The 21,425-nt window shown below is 33.0% G+C and overlaps 1 protein-coding gene and 1 pseudogene across 2 annotated transcripts in view; both read left to right on the forward strand.

Annotated features, from left to right (window-relative positions):
* Positions 1 to 21,425, forward strand: part of BVES (blood vessel epicardial substance) — a 65,823-nt gene that overhangs the window by 14,735 nt on the left and 29,663 nt on the right. For both annotated transcript variants that reach the window (XM_031964472.1, XM_012549242.2), the window contains exons 5-7: positions 3,589 to 3,776; positions 4,475 to 4,583; positions 19,527 to 19,694. In XM_031964472.1, the coding sequence (XP_031820332.1) occupies positions 3,589 to 3,776; positions 4,475 to 4,583; positions 19,527 to 19,694 (465 nt within the window). The remainder of the gene's footprint in view (positions 1 to 3,588; positions 3,777 to 4,474; positions 4,584 to 19,526; positions 19,695 to 21,425) is intronic.
* LOC116423159 lies at positions 16,247 to 17,578 on the forward strand (annotated as a pseudogene).

The following is a 21,425-nucleotide window of genomic DNA, read 5'->3' on the forward strand; positions in this document are numbered from 1 at the left end:
TGTTCAAATTTTTTTTCTCTTTCTCCCTCCCTTATCTTCTCACTCCCCAATACAGCAAGTAATCTTATTTAGGTTAAATAGATGCAATCTTTTTAAACATATTTCCATATTTGTCATGTTGTACAAGAAAAAATCAAATCAAAAGGGGAGAAAACATGAGAAAGAAAAAACAAACAAAAAACAAAAAGTGAAAATACTATGCTTCAATCCATATTCAGTTTTCATAGTTCTCTCTCTGGATGAGATTAGCATCCAGTCTATTGTAATTGCCTAGAATCATCGTATTGTTGAGAAGAGCCAAGTCTATCACAGTTGATCTTCACATCACACATAATTTTGTTTCAACATTCATTTTTTGTAAGACTAATCAATAATTTCATGTTCTATTTATGGAATCTTTTTTTTTCATAAAAGCCATTCTAATTGTAAGGCAATATTTCATAAATAATGCATAAAATTTTTATATAAAAATTTAGCTATTTCTATGCATAAAAATTAGTTAGCTAGTTATCCTGTGAATTGTTCTAAAAGTATCAGTTTTGACATCTCCTTCTATATTATGAATTAGTTTGTTTTTAACATTTTTTGATGGCAGTACATGATGCTATACAAATACATGATGCTAAAAACATAATGGAAAAAAGTTATCATTTCATCATAACTGTGGCTGATGTTGCTTGCTCTGTACCCAGCACAATGGAAAGGTGGGCATAGAATATTTTAAAGAAACTCACATTCTTCTTGGAAAGACCAGGACTTACCCAAACAGTGCAATCAGAACACAAAGTGACAACGTACCCTAAAGTGCTAAATTATGAGTTACAGGCACTAGTGCAATAGGAATTTAAACAGGGAAAGGTGAATTAAATGGGAACTGGGTTCATAGAGAAACATTCTCTGAGGATACCAACTTGAACAAGGGGCTTGAAGGATGGCTAGGCCATGGCTGCAAGAGGTATCTGGTCCGTAGCTTAAAGTTTGTGAGAGAGCCCTAGGAAGTAATTTCCTTGGAGTCTCATAGCCAGTGTGTGTCAAAAGCAGGCTGACTCTTTCTCCATCTCCCAAGCTGTCATTATCTTAAAGATGAACAAACTGGCTCAGAGCAGTTAAGGGGAAATGAAATGCCTATGGAAAATGTGACTAGTAACTCTGATATAGGTTAATCTTGAATTATTTTCGGTGAACCAAAGTCCATTTCCCATAGGATGCTCAAGAGCTCCCAGAGCCATGATATTCAAAAACCCTTTAGCTGAACTAGAAACAATGCTACTCTTCAAAAGCATCAACTAGATTTCACATTTATACATGTGGTTTTTAATCTTAGAAATATTTGTTTTGTGGGCATTTAGAATACTGCCTCCTCATTAAAGTAGGATTTAGAAAAGCAAACATTTAGAATAAGTCCTCAAGAACTTTCAATAGATTCATGACTCCATAGGCTCTTGGGTGTTCATAAGAGCTGTTGCATTAGGTCCTAAAATTGAGCACAATTTGCACTGTCATTTTCCATTGTCTTCATAGGTAATTGGATTCCAGAGTGCTCAGTCACTTCCCAGAAAGGAAGAGTAGCTCAGGTCAGAGAATAATCAAACATTACACATGTTTAAATTTGGGGATGTGGTTTAGGGGAGGCTGTTTTTCAATGACCAGTATTTATAAGTATTATTGTAAGTACTTCTATGTGCTAAGCCCTGCTAATAATGAAGGGGAACTCTAAATAAATAAATATTACAAATTGACATTACCCACATACATTACACATACATTACACATACATATACATTAATATTGTAACAAAATTAATTATAATATATTATATCAATTTTATTATGTAACATGCTATTTTGTAATATATAATGATGAATAATTATTATAATTAATTGTATAATAAATTATGTTATAATGTTCTATGTTTATATCCTATGTAACATATGATTAGTATATTAACATATAATATAAATATATTAATCTATGATCCAGAGATCACATATCTTTATATCACATAATATGCTAAATTTATTATGCTATGCTATGTGACATTATGTCATATTATAATTATATTTCACACCATGATAGCCTATGAAATGTATTCAAAAATGATAAAAACAAAAAATGATACATAAATGGCAAGTAGTAAGTAATGGTGGATAATGAATTTCCCTCAAAGCAAAAAAGACTGCTTTAAACTTTTTGGTCTCAGAAGCTCTTTATATTCTTGAAAAATTATTGCGGATCCTCCAAAGAGATTTTTTTAATGTGAATTATACTTACTGACATTTACCATGTTAAAAATTAAAGCTGATAATTTTAAAAAATATATTAATTCTCTTTAAAATAATGATAATAAACCCATAATATGTCAATATAAATTATTTTGTGTGAAAATCACTATAGTTTCCAAAACAAGAAAGTGAGAAGAGTAGCTTTGTTTTACACATTTTTGAAAATTTCATTAATGTCTGTCTTAATAGAAATATAAAACAGCTAGATCCTCATATCTACTTCTGCTTTTAATCTGTGTGATTTGTGGTTTGGGTTGAGGGCTTAATGCAACAGCTCTTATGTACACCCAAGAGCCTATAAGGTCATGCATGTATTGAAAGTTCTTGAGGATTTATTCTAAATGTTTGCTTTTCTGAATTCTACTTTAATGAGGAGGCAGTATTATAAATGCCCACAAAAACAAATATTTCTAAGATTAAGAATCACATGTATAAATATGAAATCTAGTTGATGCTTTTAAAGAGTAGCATTGTTTCTAGTTCAGCTAAAGAAAATCTGGCCTCATACAGATAAATAGTTGGGAGAGGGAAGAGTAATTTAATAAGCAAATAATGTTTTGGTATTATTATGAGAATAGTTTTGATCTTAGGGACGTCTCAGGACTCTACAGACTATGCTTAGTAAACTGCTACATATTTTCTGATAGTGATTGTTTTGTGGACTATTTCTAATCCTGATGCAGTATTTTTAAATGAACATGTTTTGTTTTGTTTTGTTTCAATACTCAAAAGTTTCATGCTATTTATTTATAGAAATAAGAAAGTTAGCTATACTATATTATGACAATAGGTCATATAACAAAAAATTCAGTTATTTCACAATCCATAAGAAGAAAAATTATGAAAAAGTTATGAAATTATTTATTTACACTGTTCAATTTCAGTGAAAATACAGTTACAGTATTAGTTGTTTTGCTTAATTTTTTTCTACTTTTATTACAAAGAAGATTTTGATTCTGGGCCAAGGTGTTATTAGAAGGAGGGGGTTGTAATATCCAGAAATGAATTTGTAAAAAACAAAAGATAACAATAAATGCTATTTTTAAAAAATGAATATAAAACACAAATCAGCATTGTCACTTTTTCTCTCCACAAACCATGTATAAAATAATATAACTTATTATATTATAATATAATATAAATTAATATATATTATTTATTAATTACTATATTTTATTATATTAATATATATTATCCATAATATAAATTAAAAATATGTTTACCTGTTAAGAAAAGACTATAGAAATAAATTTTTTATGTTTATTGAATCAACCCTTTCAGCTAATCCTTATTCTTTGTATTCCAGATAAAGATCGAAAAGGAACTTACTGGTATATACCGGCGAATGTTTGAACCATTACGTGTACCCCCAGAATTGTTCAAAAGATTAACTGGACAGTTTTGCAATATTCAGACCATAAAAAAGGGCCAGACCTATGCTGCAGAGGATAAAACATCTGTGGATGATCGTCTGAGTATTTTATTAAAGGGAAAGTAGGTGTTATATGAAAACTGAGACTCCTATTTTAGATAGCAGTAAAATAATTGATTGTAATCATTGGATTCATTTTGATATTACTGGTGGAGATTATTTGAATTTACTTCTGCACACCTTGGTGAATTCACATAATTCTTAATTGTTTATAAGATAGTTATTTCTCCACACACATTTTTTTTTCCTTTTAGAGGGTCAGAATTACAGTTTGCCATAAGGCATAATAATAAAATTAGAATAAGAAATAAAAACTCTTCTTAAAGTTTGGATATAATGTTTTAAGTCTTACCTTTGGGGGGGAAGGTAGAAGCATATTTGGTTGTTTTATTCTCAGTGATTTCCAAAAATATAACTTTGAAGAATGATGCCAGACATTATAGGATTAAAATTATTGTTTCAAAACAACTATAACTTGAGATATCATAGCATAAACAATGAATTCTTCTTTATAGAGAGATGCTCTATACTCCAGAAAGTAGTATCAAGAAAGTTCATTGATTAAATATTTGCCTAGAGATTGAAGGAGAGCACTCAAAATGAGAGCATTTATTGTCAGTCTTCAAAAATAAAACAACCTCAAAAAATAACCTCAAAACACCAGAAAATAATCATATTAAATATGTTTAGATTAAATTCATAATATCATTTGCTGCCAAAATGCTATGTGCATGTTATTAACAAATATTTTTATCATCAGAATGAAGGTCTCCTATCGAGGACATTTTCTGCATAATATTTACCCCTGTGCCTTTATAGATTCACCTGAATTTCGATCAACTCAGATGAACCGTGGTGAAAAATTTCAGGTATGGTTCAATGTGATTTATAATAACTAGGTATAGGGCAAAGAAAACTGCAGAACAGTCTCATGACTCCACAAAAATCAAATAGATAGTCATAAGTAATGCTAGCTGTGAATAATCAATGTATGACATCCATGACATGGGTACAGAGTTCATTTAAAATCAATGACTTTAACTTACAGATAAAACTACAAATTATCTTGGTTCTATAGAACTTAATGGAACCTTGAATTTCCTTATTATAGAGGAGAAATTAATTAACTTTTCTTATACTTAATGAACACACTTGAGAATGAGTTTCTTAAAATGGTGATAATTTATATGTGAACAAGTCAGTATGGTTAATTTCTTTTTTGTCCTCAGAAAAGAATAACTACCTCATTACCTGACACTCTCTTCTTTTTTTATATAAAGAAATAAAAAATGCTGGTCTCTTTTTACTAGTAACTATTATTTCATTAATGCTACAAAGATAGTGAGGGGAGTTTGTTTGTTTTTTTCCTTAGTTGCTGTTTTCCTCACTTCTTGGTTAAGCAATAACATTGATTCATTCATACTTGAAAAGATCTGTGATTTCATCAGTGTGGGTACCCTTTCCGTCTTATCATTTTGCAACAAAAAGCTGTGAAGTATGAAATTTGCAAATGGCTAAGCTATGAGAGAGCTGAGTACTATGGAAAATATGGATCTTGAAATATGGATAGAACAGTAGAACAGAGCAGGCTGGCATAATTCTTTATGTAGAGGTAACTAGGAAGAAGAGGTCAAGCAATAGGTCTTGGTGAAATTTCATGTTTTAGAACTTCACAGAAAAAAGTTTTTGACGAAGGCAAAAGGTTCAGAACTGTCAAGTTTTTGCTAAAGTCTTACCTTAGTACCAGTCTCTGAGATTATCGCCAGTTTATCCTCTATAAATCTTATTTGTACATTGTTGTTTGCATATTATCTTTCCCATTAGACTGTGATTTCCTTGAGAATGACATTGTCTTTCTTTGCATTCCCTAACACTTAATATATTGCCTGCCACAGAATAGGTCCTAAATAAAGGTCCTACCCTTCCTGATAGCAAAGTACTTAACATTAATACATTAAAACTGCCGCTTTACCCACTCTCTCAAAGTATTTTTTTTTTCCATTAGCTTAGGCTATTTCTTCCTGGAAATTAAGTTAAAAAGAGATATGATTCTTAAGATAACATGGTTTCCTAAAGCATAGTAGTCTTGGCTTTTCCAGAGTCTTCACTCATCATATCTCTGTAGAAAGTGCTTGGAGGGCTATTTCTCAGTGAATAAATGGATTATTATTGATGAGGATGATAATGGTAGTGGTGTTTATAGAAAAAGAACCTTTGATATTTGCAAAATGCTTATTATAATTTACTATCTCATTTAATCTTTGAAATAACTCTACTAGATAGGAACTATTGTATCCACTTTATAGATATGGAAGTTGTAGTTCTGAAAAGTTAAGTGACTTTATAACTAGTAAATGTCTAATTTGGAAGTCAAATTTCAGGCTTCTTGACTTCCAGTCCAGATCTTCATCCAATTTGCCATGTCTAAGAATTCTATAATTAGAAAAAGGAATGGCTAATGTTAAGACCATGAGAGATATTAGTTTTGTTGTGTCAAAAATTATATTATTGACAAAGCTCAAGAATAAAAATAGTCCTCAGATCTCTTTGTCATTTGGCAGCTAGTCCACAGATGGCCAAGTCTACTTGTAGCCAGTTCTCTATTACCTGTGCCAATGAAAGGATGATTGAAATCCATGGATAATAGTTCTTTTCTCCTTCATTTTAGCCATAAATTGTAACCTTTCCGCCAGAGAATATTGAATAAGTGTTTTATAACAAGTAGCATAATTGAATGTTTGCATTTTTATTAGTTTTTCTTATTTTTTTAATTAGTGTAGTATAGAGATAAGGCATTAGACCAGAATTCCTAGGTTTAGATTTTACTGTATTGTTTCTCTGATCATAGGCCTTTTCTCTTCAAAATGAGGTTAACAATTCTTTCCTTTCCCACCTTTTAAGGTTCCTTAAAAAGAAAATGCTTTGTTATTTTAAAGCAATTAGATGGTGTATTAATATTGTGTTGGATTTAAGAATCAGGAAAACTTGAGTTTGAATCCTGCCTTAGACATTTACTAGCAGTGTAACTGTGATCAAGTCTAATCAACCCCTTTCAGCCTCAGTTTTGTTATCTGTAAAACAGAAATAATCATGGAACTTTCATTACAGATTTGTGATGAGACTGAAAAGAAATAATATATGTAAACACTGTAAACCATAAAGTACTCTTAAAATTAGCTTAATTTAAAATTAAACTTTAAAGTATTATGGAAATATAAAAGTTGTCATTGTTGTCATAAAGAAAAAAGAAATTGAACAAATATTAAGGCTGGGGGAGAGGAAAATCAAACAGATGGAATGATTGCCCCTTAGCCTGTAGCAGAGGATATGATTTGAGATGGCACTACCAGAAGTACTATTTGTAATACTTATGAACTGTGTGTGTGTGTGTGTGTGTGTGTGTGTGTGTGTGTGTGTAACTGAGCAGTCTGATAACTTGGCTTTCTGTTCTATCTCTTTCCATGGAGCACATATAATTTGTTAGGTAACTGCTTCCTAAAGTCACCAACAGGAGAGCTCTAATCTCTTTGGGTATGGTCTTTCTGGCAGTGGAACTGTTTTTTTTATGTAAATTGAGGTTTCTATAAAACTTTATATAAAAACTGCCTCCCTGCTGTTGTTTTCTAGCAAAATCAACAGCTTGTTCTGTGGCCTGAAGGCTTGTAAACCAAAGCTTTTTTAGCCCAAAGAGAAGTGGGGAAGGGGGGAAATTCCAGAAGAATGGATTTTTCCAGGGATAACAGCTTGCCTACTTCTGTTCCGTATTTGCCAAAAATTCAAACCCAGAGGAGAAGTGGCCTGGCTGATTTCACAGGCTGTCAAACTGGTAGGAAGTGGGTGAACTCTTAAGTTTTAACCAGGACTCACATAAAACAGGATCTTAATTTACAAAGGCAAAACTTCAAATTATGCAGTAAAGTAATTCCATCTGTCACTGGCCAGTTTCCAACCTTATACTTTTAGTACCTAGTATACTGTTCCAAGCACCCTATGGGAATTCAATAAGTATTAAGAGAATGAATAAACCTTTTTCTCAGGACACATTCCCTTGTTCTTGGTGTACATAATATGGCACCATGCCCAAAAAGATTAGGTAAATTTTCCACAGAATGAAGACAGCCAACACTTCACGACTAAACAGAGTTCCATATTTCCTGTTCTACCATGTTGAGAAATTCCTTCATTTTTTTTTTTTTTTGCCGTTTTCATACTAGTATTTTTTATTTGTTTGTCAAATCCACTTTCCTTTTTCAGTGACAAAGAGTCTAAGAACATATGTTTTTTATGGCCAGAAAAACAAATAGGAACTGTTTTTCTCAAAATGTTAAGAATAAAGAAACTGTTGATGTGTGGCCATGAGTGGCTTGAATAAGCTACAGTCTCATTATGTTGGATGGGTTTAAAATCTAAAGTCAGTAGTTGCTACACTGTTTGCCAGGCAACCCCTCCCCTGGGCATGGACCCAGGAGAGGAAAGTTGTGAAGATTTACTGTTATTCCAAAACCAAAAGAAATCCTTGTGTTTCTAACTTGACACCATTATGAACTATATTTTCTTAGCAGGAACTCAAATACGCCATTGAAGAGAGCCCTGCTAATTGGTCTGGAAGCAAATTTAGTCTACTGTAGCTTTGAAAATTCCTGGAATCTATTATAAAACTTTCATGTTTTATAGAAGTCTGTTGTCAGCTAACTGGTGAGACAGCTCTGCTTTTAGATAAAACTGCTCAGTTAGCAGAAATAAACCATTACCCACAAAATTGAATGACCTTAGTTATAATGCTTGTGACTAACCCCATATCGAAACAATCTCATGGGGAAAAGAAAGAAATATTTACCTCTCAAACCTTGCAGACATATCTTATAGAAAAATCTCATTTTGAAGCCTTCTTAACTCAAAATTTGTTATCAATTAGGGACTGAACTGAGATATACTTTTATGCCTTTATACCTTTGTGGAAAAGGGATTTTATAAGTAAATTAGTATAGAAGATTTCAAAGAAAATGTTTAATTTACCAAAAAGACTTGAGTTTTCAATTATTTTAAAACTAATATTCATATATAAACATAATTTATTAATTACATGTAATTCTTGTCCATAAACCAATTCTGCTAAGGATTTCTTCTTGGTTACATTTTGTTTCTTTATTTCTAGTTATTTAAAAGAATTAAAATTATATTTCCTTAAGAATTATCTCATATTTAAGACTCTTCCCTATCCAGACCACTTTTTTTAACCAATTAACCAACAGTTGCAAGTCATCTTTCTTTTCAATCTGGTTCTATACTCTTAGAACCAAGTTGTCTTGCTATTTTTTAAGTCTTAGAACTAGATAGGACTAGAAGTAAGTTTTAAAAGAATATTTGTTTATGTGTTGTAAAATCTGTAAATAAAATCTCAGACAAAAAAATAATAATTTTTCAAATGAATGCATACAGTTTCTAGTTTTGTCAATTTTTTCTATTCTTTAATTATTCACATTAAGAATAAAGTTATTCTAGATTAGTCTTTTAGACAAATAATACAGAAAGTAGATATGTATGTATGTATGTATGTGTATATGCATCATTACACCTAGAAAGCATTTAATAAAAGCTTACTAGATTTAATTGAACTTCTTGTAAATAACAGATATTCTAAAACAAATGAATTGCTAATCTAGTGCAATGGAAAAGTTTTCACTCTGAGTTATGGGATTTACAATTTGTAATTTTTCTCTATGAGGGACCTCATTCCTCTGTTAGATATTACTATTCTTAATAGTTTTTTATTGACATTCAGATTGAACTTGTGCTTTTCTATCTATGAAATAAATTTTCATAGTTCTATCTTCCTGGGGTCAGTCAGAAAGTGTCTGTTCCACTTTCCATGAACAGCTCTTCAAATATTTGAATTTGAATGTCATAATCCCCCAAGATTTTGTCTTTTCCTAGTTAAACTGCCCTATTTGCTTTGATTGCACCTTAGACATATAATCTAGAATTCCTTCACTATACCGATTGATAATCTAAAGAAATATATTAACTTTTTAGGATGCATCTTTTAATGTACCACCTAGAATTAAAGAAGCTTCTCCAGATACAGTCTGACTAGGGCAGAGTACAGCAATACTATGCAGTATTTTAGTCTTAGAGACTATGCTTTGCAGTATAATCTTGACTCACACTCAGTTTACATACTGCTAAAATCCCTAGGCCTTTTTTTCCATACACTCTGCTGTCTATTAGATACTCTTCCATCTTGCACTATCAACAGATTTTTTGAATCCATAATTAATAATTTCTTTAAATTCCTATTAAAATTTTAAAAATAGATTTTCCTCAGTATTTTTATGTTGAAGCTCTTTCTGGATCCTGTCTCTTTCAAATACCATAGCCTTTCCAACTTGTGGCCATGAGAAATTTAACAAATATAACAAATATGTTTTATATAAGTTATTAATAATGTATATATCAGTGTCAAGCAATCATATCTAATGCAATTCACTCTACCAGAAGAATAAAAAATGGGGGCTTTTCACATTCCCAACCATAGCTCAAACCCAATTAAAATGTAATTAGGAAATATTGAACAAAATAAAAAATATATAGTTAATTATATACAATACTAATTTGTAGTTTTCTATGTCAATATGCGTTCCACAGTGATCCTTAGTGATCCTTGTTTCAATTGTAGTTTGACACCACTGTGCTAGAGATCTTCTTGAGAGTGGACATTAAAATATTAATGACTTTTCTTTGGGTCTGATCATTCAACAAATTATGAATCCACTGCTTAGCATGATACCTAGCACATAATAATAGGTTCTTAATAAATATTGATTGATTGATTAAATCCATCTAACTTTTATCTAGCCTACATCTTTCTATCTTTTCTACAAAATATTTAAACTATTAAATGTTTTGCTAAAATCTAGTTAAAATGTTATTCATAGAATTTCCCTATTTAATACTTTTACCAAAAAAAGTCATTAATTTGGCATGACCTGGTTTTGATGAAACCATATGTATGTATAGTATATGGTATTAAGTACAGTTCTTTTATGCCATTATTGCAGTTAAAAATAAAGTTTAACATGAGTTAAACTTAAGGCAATGGTTTATTATTTTTCAGATATAAATGCATTTTTAAAACTATCTTTGAATCCCCAATGCAAAAATTCAGAGAGATTGTCCAAATATTAATTGGTAGGATTTGTTCATTCAATCAGTCAATGTTAAGGGTCAGACACTGGGGATTTGGAAATAGAAACAAAACTGCCCTGGGATAGGAAGATGCAATAAGAAAAATGCAAATTTATTTCAGGAGGAGGGCACTAGCAAATTGTAGGGATTTGGCAAAGCTTTTTTATAGGAGGTAGTGTTTGAGTCCATCCTGTGGAGAACTCAGATATACTAAGAAATAAACACAATGAGAGACTGATTTCCAGGCACAGGAGAAAATCAATGCAATAGCATGAAGAGAGAGGACAGAATGTGGTCGTTTAGCATATTCCAATTTTTCTGAAACACAGAATACATGGGGGGACTGATATAAAAGAGCCTAGAAGGGTTAGTTGGATCTAGATTATGCAGGACTTTGAATACCAATAAGGGGGGTTGTAGTTTAAATAGAGGTGATAGAGAGCCACTGAAACTCTTAGAGCAAAGCTTCTTAAATTGTAGTTTGTGACCCAACGTGGGATCATATAACAATGTAGGGAGTTGTGAAATATTTGGCAACAGTAAATGATTTCTTAATGAAACAACCAAAAATTAATTCAAAATCAAATGTGTAACGAATTTAAGGTATGCCCATGTTGCATCTCTCGACTTTGCTGCAGCCTTGGCTCTGAACACACAACATGCTTACTTTACACTGTGCATGCATAAATGCTGCCAGGAAAACCTTGGCTCAGATTCGAGACAGGGTCTTGTAAAAATTTATTAGGCAAAAAGGGGTCATGAATGGAAAAGGTTTAAGAAGCTCTGTCCTAGAATAGAAGATTGACTTAGATCTGCTTAGGAATAATATAAATTTGGGCTTTTGTAGAGAAAGGATTGGAGGGGAAAGAGGCTTGAGACAGAGAACAATTAAAAGGTCACATGCATCAGTAAAATATTTTTTCTTAAAACCAATTGTTTCCTAGATTACTATTTTATTCCTTTTCTCTATGCATATAAACTATATTTTCTAGAATAACTGATGGTGACTTGTAAGACTAAGGGATGTCTCTCGCTTTCTTCAGTCACCCTCCAGCTTTTGTCAAAATGTGCGACTACTGTAGTCCAGTCCTCCAAGTTTGACTGCTTTCTTCCTGATGTCTACCAAGTCAACAATTGTTTTATATTTACCTATTTTTCTAATTCTGTAAGTGCTAATGAGATCAGCCTTTCAAACTTCATTTCTTATGCATCAGATTCAAGAGATTTTAATCAGGATGGTTCAACTATCATCTGTATTGGTGGTATACAAGAAGTTGATACAAGTTAAACTTATTGTAATTGAATCAATGTATTTACTATTTATTTGTTTGTTTTAGCACTTCTTTTACCTTTCTGTTTCTCCAAAACTTGGCACAGTACCTTATTTAGTAGGCATTTAATAAGTGCTTGTTGACTGATTGTATTACATATTTTTGTATTAATTTGTATATGTGTACTATGATAGCTAATACATCACATGATAGAATGAAGATCTTGACTTATACCCAAAAAGTTACCAAATTTTGTACACCTAACTGTCTGAGCCTATACAGAAAATCAAGATAGAGAAAAAGGATCTATGTGTACAAATATACTTTCAGTAGTTCTTTTTGTGGTAGTCCCAAATTGGAAACTAAGTTAGCGGTTTTATAAGACACCCGCTGGAAACTGGTTATACACATTGTAGGATAGAATTGTAATGAAATATTATTGTGCCATAAGAAATGATGAAATGGACAATTTCCGGAGAAATTGGAAAAATCTTTATGAATTGATGCATAGCGAGCAGAGCTAAAATAGTTTATACAACATTGGCAACATTATAGAGAAACATAACTTTGAAAGATTTTAGAATTATCATCAACACAGTAAACCACAAATCCAAAAGAATAAAGATGAAATATACCACCCCTTTCTAACAGAGAGATGATGACCTTAAAATAAAGAAAGAGACATTTTCAGAAATTTGCTTTGTTGGACTATGCAGCTATATATTAAGGGGCTAATTTTTTCTTTTTGCTAAATTGTCAGGGAGGAAGGGAGGAACAGAGAGAATAAATTAATTTTTACATTTTTAAAACTTAAATATAAAAATAATAAACTATATAAAAGCTAAAGGATCTTGACAAGTCAAAGCATTTGACTGAATCTAATAAAATGAAATTAAATTTGAATAAATATAAAATGTTATACTTAGAAACAAAAAAATTAACTTCATAGGTATAAGACTAGAAAAATGCTTATAAAGTAGCATCCTCCTCAACAAGTTCTGATACATAAATTTTAGTTATTTTTCAGAAGATCTTGGTATTTTGGCAAATATTTATTATGAATGCTAAAATAGAAGATGATCAAGTGGCCTGTGAAATTCTTCTTGTCACAATTAAACTAATTCTGCTAAGTGCATTATTTTTCTCTGCAAAGAGAATTTCTGGGCCATCCTTCATTTAGTTGTAGCATTATACTTATTTTCTGGTTTTGTTCTTGTAAATGTAAAGTATTAATATAAATTCTTTCAATAATATGTTTATTTATACAAGAATCTTACATTTAGAATACCAAGAAAAAGTGATAAATGAAAATGAAAAAGATGGGGAGGAATGTTGTTAATGGATTATAAACACAATATGAAGCATCAGTGTGATGTGGGGGCCAAAAAAAGTTAAATGAGATCTTGGACTGGATTAAAAGAAACATAGCTTCCGGGAAAAGAGGGACACAGATCTACTATACTCTGGCTTTGTCAAACCTTATCAGAAGTACTTTCTTCAGTTCTGAATATTACAGAAACACGATGATAAACAGGATAATATCCCTAGGAAGGCAGCTAGGTCAATGAAGGACCTTGCATCCATATTATGGAAGGATCAGTGAAGAAGCTTAAGATAATTTAGCCTGGAAAAGAAAAGAGTTGAAAGAGACATGATCATTATCTTCAAATACTTGAAGGATTAGCAAGGAGAAGAAATATTAGAGTTCTTCTATTTGGTCCCAGAGGATGAAATCAGAAGTTGATGGGTAGAAGTTACAGAAGAAAATTTAGGTTTGACATCAGGAAAAACTTCTAAACAGTTTAAGCTGCCCCAAAGTGGAATGAGAAGTGGTAGTGATTTCCTCATCTCCAGTGAGAAGCTAGTTGACCACTTGTCCTGTGTATTACAATGAGGATTCCTTTCTTGTATGGTTTTAATTAGATAGTTGCTGAGATTCTTCTTGCTCAAACTCTTTGCTTCTGTTTCTGTTGTTCTGACTTGCATTGATTCCTCACTGAAGGACAAATGTTGGCATTTTAAAAAGCTGGATCTTTGTTTTAGAGAGAAGCTTGGATTCACTGAAATAATTGTATGCTTTCCCAAGGCCAATAGCCCAAAGGCAATTCACCTACTCTTTTTTTGTCCAACTCACTACCTATTACCTCTTGGATTTGGTTTCAAGAAGATCCTAATTTGGATTTCTCAGACACTTATTAACTTTTACCTCAAGTTTTTCATTTAATTTTTTTGAGCTATAGTTTCACCTGTAATATCAAGGGGTTGGACATGAACTCTAATTTTTTTCCAGCTCTATGAACTGAATTTCTCTGTAATAGTGCCAAACACCTTGATGTCTTCTTCATAAGAGTTTATAAATAAGTTTATATTCTAAACTGGCATTGGTCTTGTTTGCTGTATCTCTCAATTTGGCAAGACTGGCTTACGTGTTTTTTCTGTTCTTTTGGTCTCTTTATTATGGTAATTACCAGTTAAATTTTTTTTAAAGGTGAGGTTTTAATCTGTGTAGACATTCATCTTTCCATCTAGTTTTTTTTTTTTTTTTGGCACCAAATATGCTAAATATGTTAGGTGGGAAATTTTTAGTTGAATGTCATCTCATTTTTAAAATTTTGATCTTCACAAATTAAAAGTCTGACTATCTAGGATTATAGGATCACATCTGATTTGAGAATGACTCTCCCTGTCAGCAATAAATTTCTTCCTGCCTATTAAAGTATATAACCAGTTTTGTTATTCTGTGGCTTTTGGTATTTTTCATGTCAAGCACTTGCCAATTCTTTTCTTAAGAAAAAAAAAGTATTCATGACATGGAGATGTGAAACTTTTTGATAGACTATATATTTCTTTAGCTTCTCATGTGTTTTTGATATCATAGAACCAAAGAACCACATATTTCATGGGCTCTTGCCATACCTCTCTTTGCATTGACATTGCCATGTTTCAAAATATTTATTTAATTTGGAAAGTCTTCTTAATTCTTTGTAGAATTTCTCTACATTTTTATTCTCCTCAACAAGTTCTGGTGCAAGAGTTTCAATTAATTTTCAAAAGATCTTGGTCTTTTGCCAAGTATTCATCATGAGTACTGAAGTATGAGCTGGCCAAGTATCCTGTGAAATTTTTGTTGGCACAATTAAACCAACCAAGTTATTTATCTCTGCAAGGAAAACTTCTGAGCCATCCTTCCATTTAACTGTAGCATCCTGTTTGTTTTCTGATTTCATTCATATGAAAGTGAAAGATTAAGTAAGTTCTTCCAATAGTATATCTACTTATTTGTAAAAAAAAAAAAAAAAAAAAAAAAAAAAAAAATCTTACATTTAGCTCTTACTAAGAGATAAATTTATGTTTTTAGACAGTCTGAAGACTGCTTGATTCTTAGTACCTTCTATCCTCTTTCCTGTAATTTTGTTAATGTCACTGTAGAAACAAAAGCAGAAGATACAAGACTGAGGACTTTTTTTTTTTCATGGATTGACACAGCCAAAGAATTTATCTGTTGGAATCTTTTACAAAGTGTTAAGACATTTCTTTACAAAGTGTGAAGACATTGGAGTTGATTTGATCTGATTTTGGGCCAGAACTTGAAACAAGGTATTAGGTGGAACTGATTGAACAATGCTTGTGTTCACACCTTTAGAGAGCTCAAGTATCTAAGTACTGAGTGGAGTTCACATGAGAATTCAGGGCTGGCTTAGTCTGAATTCACACCTCTCTCAGGACCAAAGAGTACTCTGGGAGATAACCCAGAATCCCTCTCCCTCCAGAAGGTGGAGTTAACCTTTGGGAGATCACATAAATATAGGGAGCTTTTGAAGCTTGAAGGACTTCTTCAGGTGGGACAGACTGAAGATTGAGAAGCCAGGAGTCGCAGCTGGCTGAAGGCTGAAGAAAGCAGAAGCAGAAGCCAAGGACAAAACAGCAAGATCTCTTGGAGCCAGGCAGAGAGTTAGGCTTCAACTAACCGGGCTAATTTTGGAAGGAAGACCTCCACATTTTGGCACCCGAACAGGGACTGAAAACCATCACATTCTGGCCGGTGAGGGGCTGCCATGCCGCAGAGATTCCTCTCATCTCGCTCGGCTGCTGGGCCCGGCCTGAGGCGACCGACTCCGCCATGGAGAGAGAAAAGGAACAGTTCCGTAAACTGTTTATTGGAGGCCTAAGCTTTGAAACGACAGAAGAAAGTTTGAGAAACTACTATGAACAATGGGGGAAACTCACAGACTGCGTGGTCATGAGGGATCCTGCAAGCAAAAGATCAAGGGGATTTGGTTTTGTAACATTTTCATCTATGGCTGAAGTGGATGCAGCCATGTCTGCAAGACCTCATTCGATTGATGGAAGAGTGGTTGAGCCCAAAAGAGCAGTAGCCAGAGAGGAATCTGGAAAACCTGCTGCTCACGTTACTGTGAAGAAACTGTTTGTTGGTGGAATTAAAGAAGACACTGAGGAACATCACCTTAGAGATTACTTTGAGGAATATGGGAAAATTGATACTATTGAAATAATTACAGATAGACAGTCTGGTTTAAAAAAAAAAAAAAAAGGGGGCTTTGGTTTTGTTACATTTGATGACCATGATCCTGTGGATAAAATTGTATTGCAAAAATACCACACCATCAATGGCCATAACGCAGAAGTAAGAAAAGCTTTATCTAGACAAGAGATGCAGGAAGTTCAGAGTTCTAGGAGCGGAAGAGGAGGAAACATTGGTTTTGGGGATTCCCGTGGCAGTGGTGGAAATTTTGGACCAGGCCCAGGAAGCAATTTTAGAGAGGATCTGATGGATACAGAAGTGGTTGTGGTTTCGGAGATGGTTACAATGGATATGGAGGAGGACCAGGAGGTGGCAATTTTGGAGGTAGTCCTGGTTATGGAGGAGGAAGAGGAGGATATGGTGGCGGAGGACCTGGCTATGGCAACCAGGGTGGGGGCTACAGAGGTGGTTATGACAACTATGGAGGAGGCAATTATGGAAGTGGGAACTACAATGATTTTGGAAACTATAATCAGCAACCTTCAAACTATGGTCCAATGAAGAGTGGAAACTTTGGTGGTAGCAGGAACATGGGGAGACCATATGGTGGAGGAAACTATGGTCCAGGAGGCAGTGGAGGAAGTGGGGGTTATGGAGGGAGGAGCCGCTATTGAGCTCTTCTGCCTGTTTGCCATGGGCTTCACTGTATAAATAGGAGAGGATGAGAGCCCAGAGGTAACAGAACAGCTTCAGGTTATCGAAATAACAATGTTAAGGAAACTCTTATCTCAGTCATGCATAAATATGCAGTGATATGGCAGAAGACACCAGAGCAGATGCAGAGAGCCATTTTGTGAATGGATTGGATTATTTAATAACATTACCTTACTGTGGAGGAAGGATTGTAAAAAATACAAAAAACACACAAAAAAAATGCCTTTGAGACAGTTTCTTAGCTTTAGCATTAGAATCAGTGTTAAAATTAGCATATTGTATTACTAATTAGAATATTGCTAATAAATTTCATAAGTGTAGAAGAAACGTGTGGAAGATCTACAAATACTCTTTAGGTTTGAAGTACTATTATTTTGTCCATTGCAGAATTTTATGGAATCTTAAGTCTTATTACATTTTTTAAAAATACTATTGATTTCTGCTTTAAGGAGTACTTAAACTTATGTTGGTTATTCCTCATTCATTTTTCTTGATTCTCAAGTCAGGGACTTGGGTTCAGTTCCTCAATTTTCTGTGCTCTAGCCCCAGCCACCTCAAACCCAAGCTGCTTGATTGCTCATCACCTTGTCTGTTCTCCTAGCTTAGATGCAGTGGGAATCGGTAACCCTCTTCCTACCAATGAATAGGACCATTAGAATATGGTATCATAACCTCTTAACTTACCACTATAACCTCTGCATCCTGCAAGCCCTCTGAATTGTCATATGACTTACTGATGATGTTATCCTAAGGAGCCCTGATCGTTGCCTTGCCCAGATGCTGCATTGTTAGAACTTCCAGATCTTTCCATTTGTCCTATACCTAAACTTTTCTTTATGTCATTATGTTCTTATTTAAGTATGAGCTTCTTAAGAGCAATAACTAGATTGTTTTCCCTACTTGTATCTACTTGTTTAGCACAGTGCCTAGCACATAGTGAGTACTTAAATTAACTCATTCATCAAATCACAGCTTTCCTATTTAGTCTCTGATTTTAGACAAATCAACTTATTGGAGATCAATGAATTTGAGAGATTTGATTACATGAATTCCTAATATTGCTTTTTGTTTTTAAATATTTCACTGAACCCATTATCTCCCTCTTAAAAAGGTTAAGCCTTTTAACTTGCTAAGTATCAATTGTTTAGGAATAGAAATGTCTAGAGAGAAAGGAGAGAAAATTGCTTCATTTTTATTGTTCCATAAAAATCCCAATATTACAAAGAAGCTGGTGATGTGTTTATTTTATGTTGGGGTTGGAGGGGGTCGCAATTAATAGTAGATAAGTTAGCCTTTCTAAAATTCTTTCTGAAGGCCCAGAATTTAATTTTCCTTGATTGGTAGACATGCTTCATGTTGGAAATACTAAATTTTCTTCCTTTTTTTCTATAATCGAGTTTAAAATGAAGGTCTGGGTTTTTTAGCTCCTATCTCCCAGTTTGCTAGAGTGATTGGTCCTGATAGATCACTCATAAAGTAGTACTGTCTTGCTAAAGACTAGAGCTAGTTTCTCATCCCTTCTTCCCCATTGCTGCCCCCAACAAAAGTCACCTCACTAGTCAAACTTTTCCTTTGATAGCCAGACAGTGATATCAAATTAATTAGCAAAGCCAGTTACTAGAAATGAAAGAATTTGCAAAGCTAATCTAGTTCATTTATCCAGTTTTTGCCCTAAGAAGCTTATTTCTTTCTCTTTAAACTTTCTTTTGAAGAGCAGCAGCCCATAAATCATCCCTGCACCAGGAATATCAATTCACCACAGGCCTCTGACCAACTGATTGGTCACTTGTGATGTGTGTATTGAACAACCCTGATCTATACCTAGATATCCTGGAAGGCTGCCCCTCCAGTCCCTGGTATTTTGTCCTTGTGCTGTTTACAAGATATCTCAGATGTTAAAAGTGTTATACACATATCTATAAGGTTGTTTTTTATTTAGTTAAGTAATTGTTTTTGAACTGCTTAATATATCTCATTATAATTTTATACACACAGAAAGACCTGTGTATTGTGAATGTTTTGAATTAATTGAACCGATTAAATAAATAATTGTTAAAATAATTTCTATAAAATAATCCCATTTCGCCTTTCCTCTAGCATGGTATGATAGTCACAATTCACATAAACACCCCCCCCCCAATATTTGTATTTTTTTCCAGGTCACCATTGTTGCAGATGATACTTGTAGATTCTTGTGCTGGTCAAGAGAGAGATTAACTTTTTTTCTGGAATCAGAACCATTCCTTTATGAAATATTTAGATACCTTATTGGAAAGGATATCACAAATAAATTATACTCCTTGAATGATCCCACATTAAATGATAAGGTAAGTCACAGTATTTCAGAGTTAAAAGGTACCTTGGAGGTTCAAACTGTGGCCTTTTATGTTTATTTTTTTCTCTTGTAAACACACATACACACTACAGTTTTATACTTTATACAATAAAAATTCCCCAAAGGTATCACATCTATACTGATACCTATAATGGCATGAAGATAACTCTAGGTTCTCAATACCCATCAACTGAAAATAAACTTTGGAAGAATGCACCATGCTGGAAAGGCTTATAATCCTGTATATCTGTTGCCTAAGGATCAGCCTGGCCAAGTTCCAAGAGGTTCATTATCAGAAGGTTGGCCAAAAAAGTGAAGAATGTTTTTGTCTGTAGCAACTTATTAAATCATTTTCTAAAGCATAAAAGGTTTGCAATCTACGTGGCTAATGGAGAATTTTTTCATAGGTCTTTGGATTAATAAAGTATGTTCATAAACAACATATATATTTCAAATCTTTGAGAATAGAATCATACTTGGATGTTTAAAGAAAATCTGTACTAAAGCATTTTGTAATTATATTTGTTGTTAATATTATAAGGTTGGAAAAGCTCATCATTCCCTTCTAACTCAGGACCTCTAACTTGGAAGGAGGTAAAGTCACGTCACAAGTATCAAAAGGGAGGTAAAGTCACGTCACAAGTATCAAAAGGGAGGTGTTCCAGTGATTTCTAATATTTCATTTCAGAGAGTTTCCAGCCCCTTTCACTTCCCCACCATGAATATCCATCCACAAGCTTTCTTCCAGAGAGGAGCTTGTCATTATCTTTTTTTTTGACCACACTCATCTTATCCACATCTGTGTAAAGTCTGTATCTAAGCTTGTGATTATTTCTTTTCATTGGGAAAACTGTTACCTTAGCAACCAAGTCACTAACAATCCATTTATTCTGTAGGTATTGGTTATCATTGAATTACTTCCTTGCTAAACCCTACAGTTGTACATACTCTTTAAGCCAACCTCATCTTTAAAACCAGTTAACTTTCCTTCCACACTTTAAACATTTTCAAACACAATTTGAACACATAAAATAGTTTATATAAAACAGGAGTATCCTTATAGCATTATAAATAATGATCTCCTTTTTCTGTTGTATGAATTTGTGTTTTCAGAAACTATAATTCTCATGGTAAAGTATATCAAAACTATTTTGAGAACAACTGCCTCCCATATTTTTGCTCTTGTTAATTTGTTTTGGATTGATGTACAAGTGGCTTCATTTGTTTTTATACTATCTCTAATAGTTCTTTCAGTATTGACTTGTCTACTCTTGCATTTTTGTTTTATTCTGGAATATGTGACACACACTATAAGTCTATCACCAGCAATAAAAGAGTAATACAGCCAATATATATTTCATAGATAAATAGTATTGCTGAAAAGTTCATCCATTTCCCAAAGTAAATAGTTTACTTCATATAACATTTCTTTAAAAACATTAGCAATCAACCAGCAAGTATTTATCAAGCATCTTTTTAGGCCAAGTACTGTGCTAGATGCTGGTTATACAACGATGAAAGTGATTCTCTATTCTTGAGGACTTAAATCTAGCTGGGAAAGAGTGTGCGTGTGTGTGTGTGTGTGTGTGTGTGTGTGTGTGTGTGTGTTGTCCCAAAAGTCTTACTGCAGTTTAAAATTTAATACAAATTAAGTTAAGATAAATATTGGTACATTTTATTCTTCATTATGTGTTTTTATATAACTTGATAAATATTCTAGTAC

Source organism: Sarcophilus harrisii, chromosome 4, assembly GCF_902635505.1.
Source record: "Sarcophilus harrisii chromosome 4, mSarHar1.11, whole genome shotgun sequence".
Taxonomy (NCBI): Eukaryota; Metazoa; Chordata; class Mammalia; order Dasyuromorphia; family Dasyuridae; genus Sarcophilus; species Sarcophilus harrisii.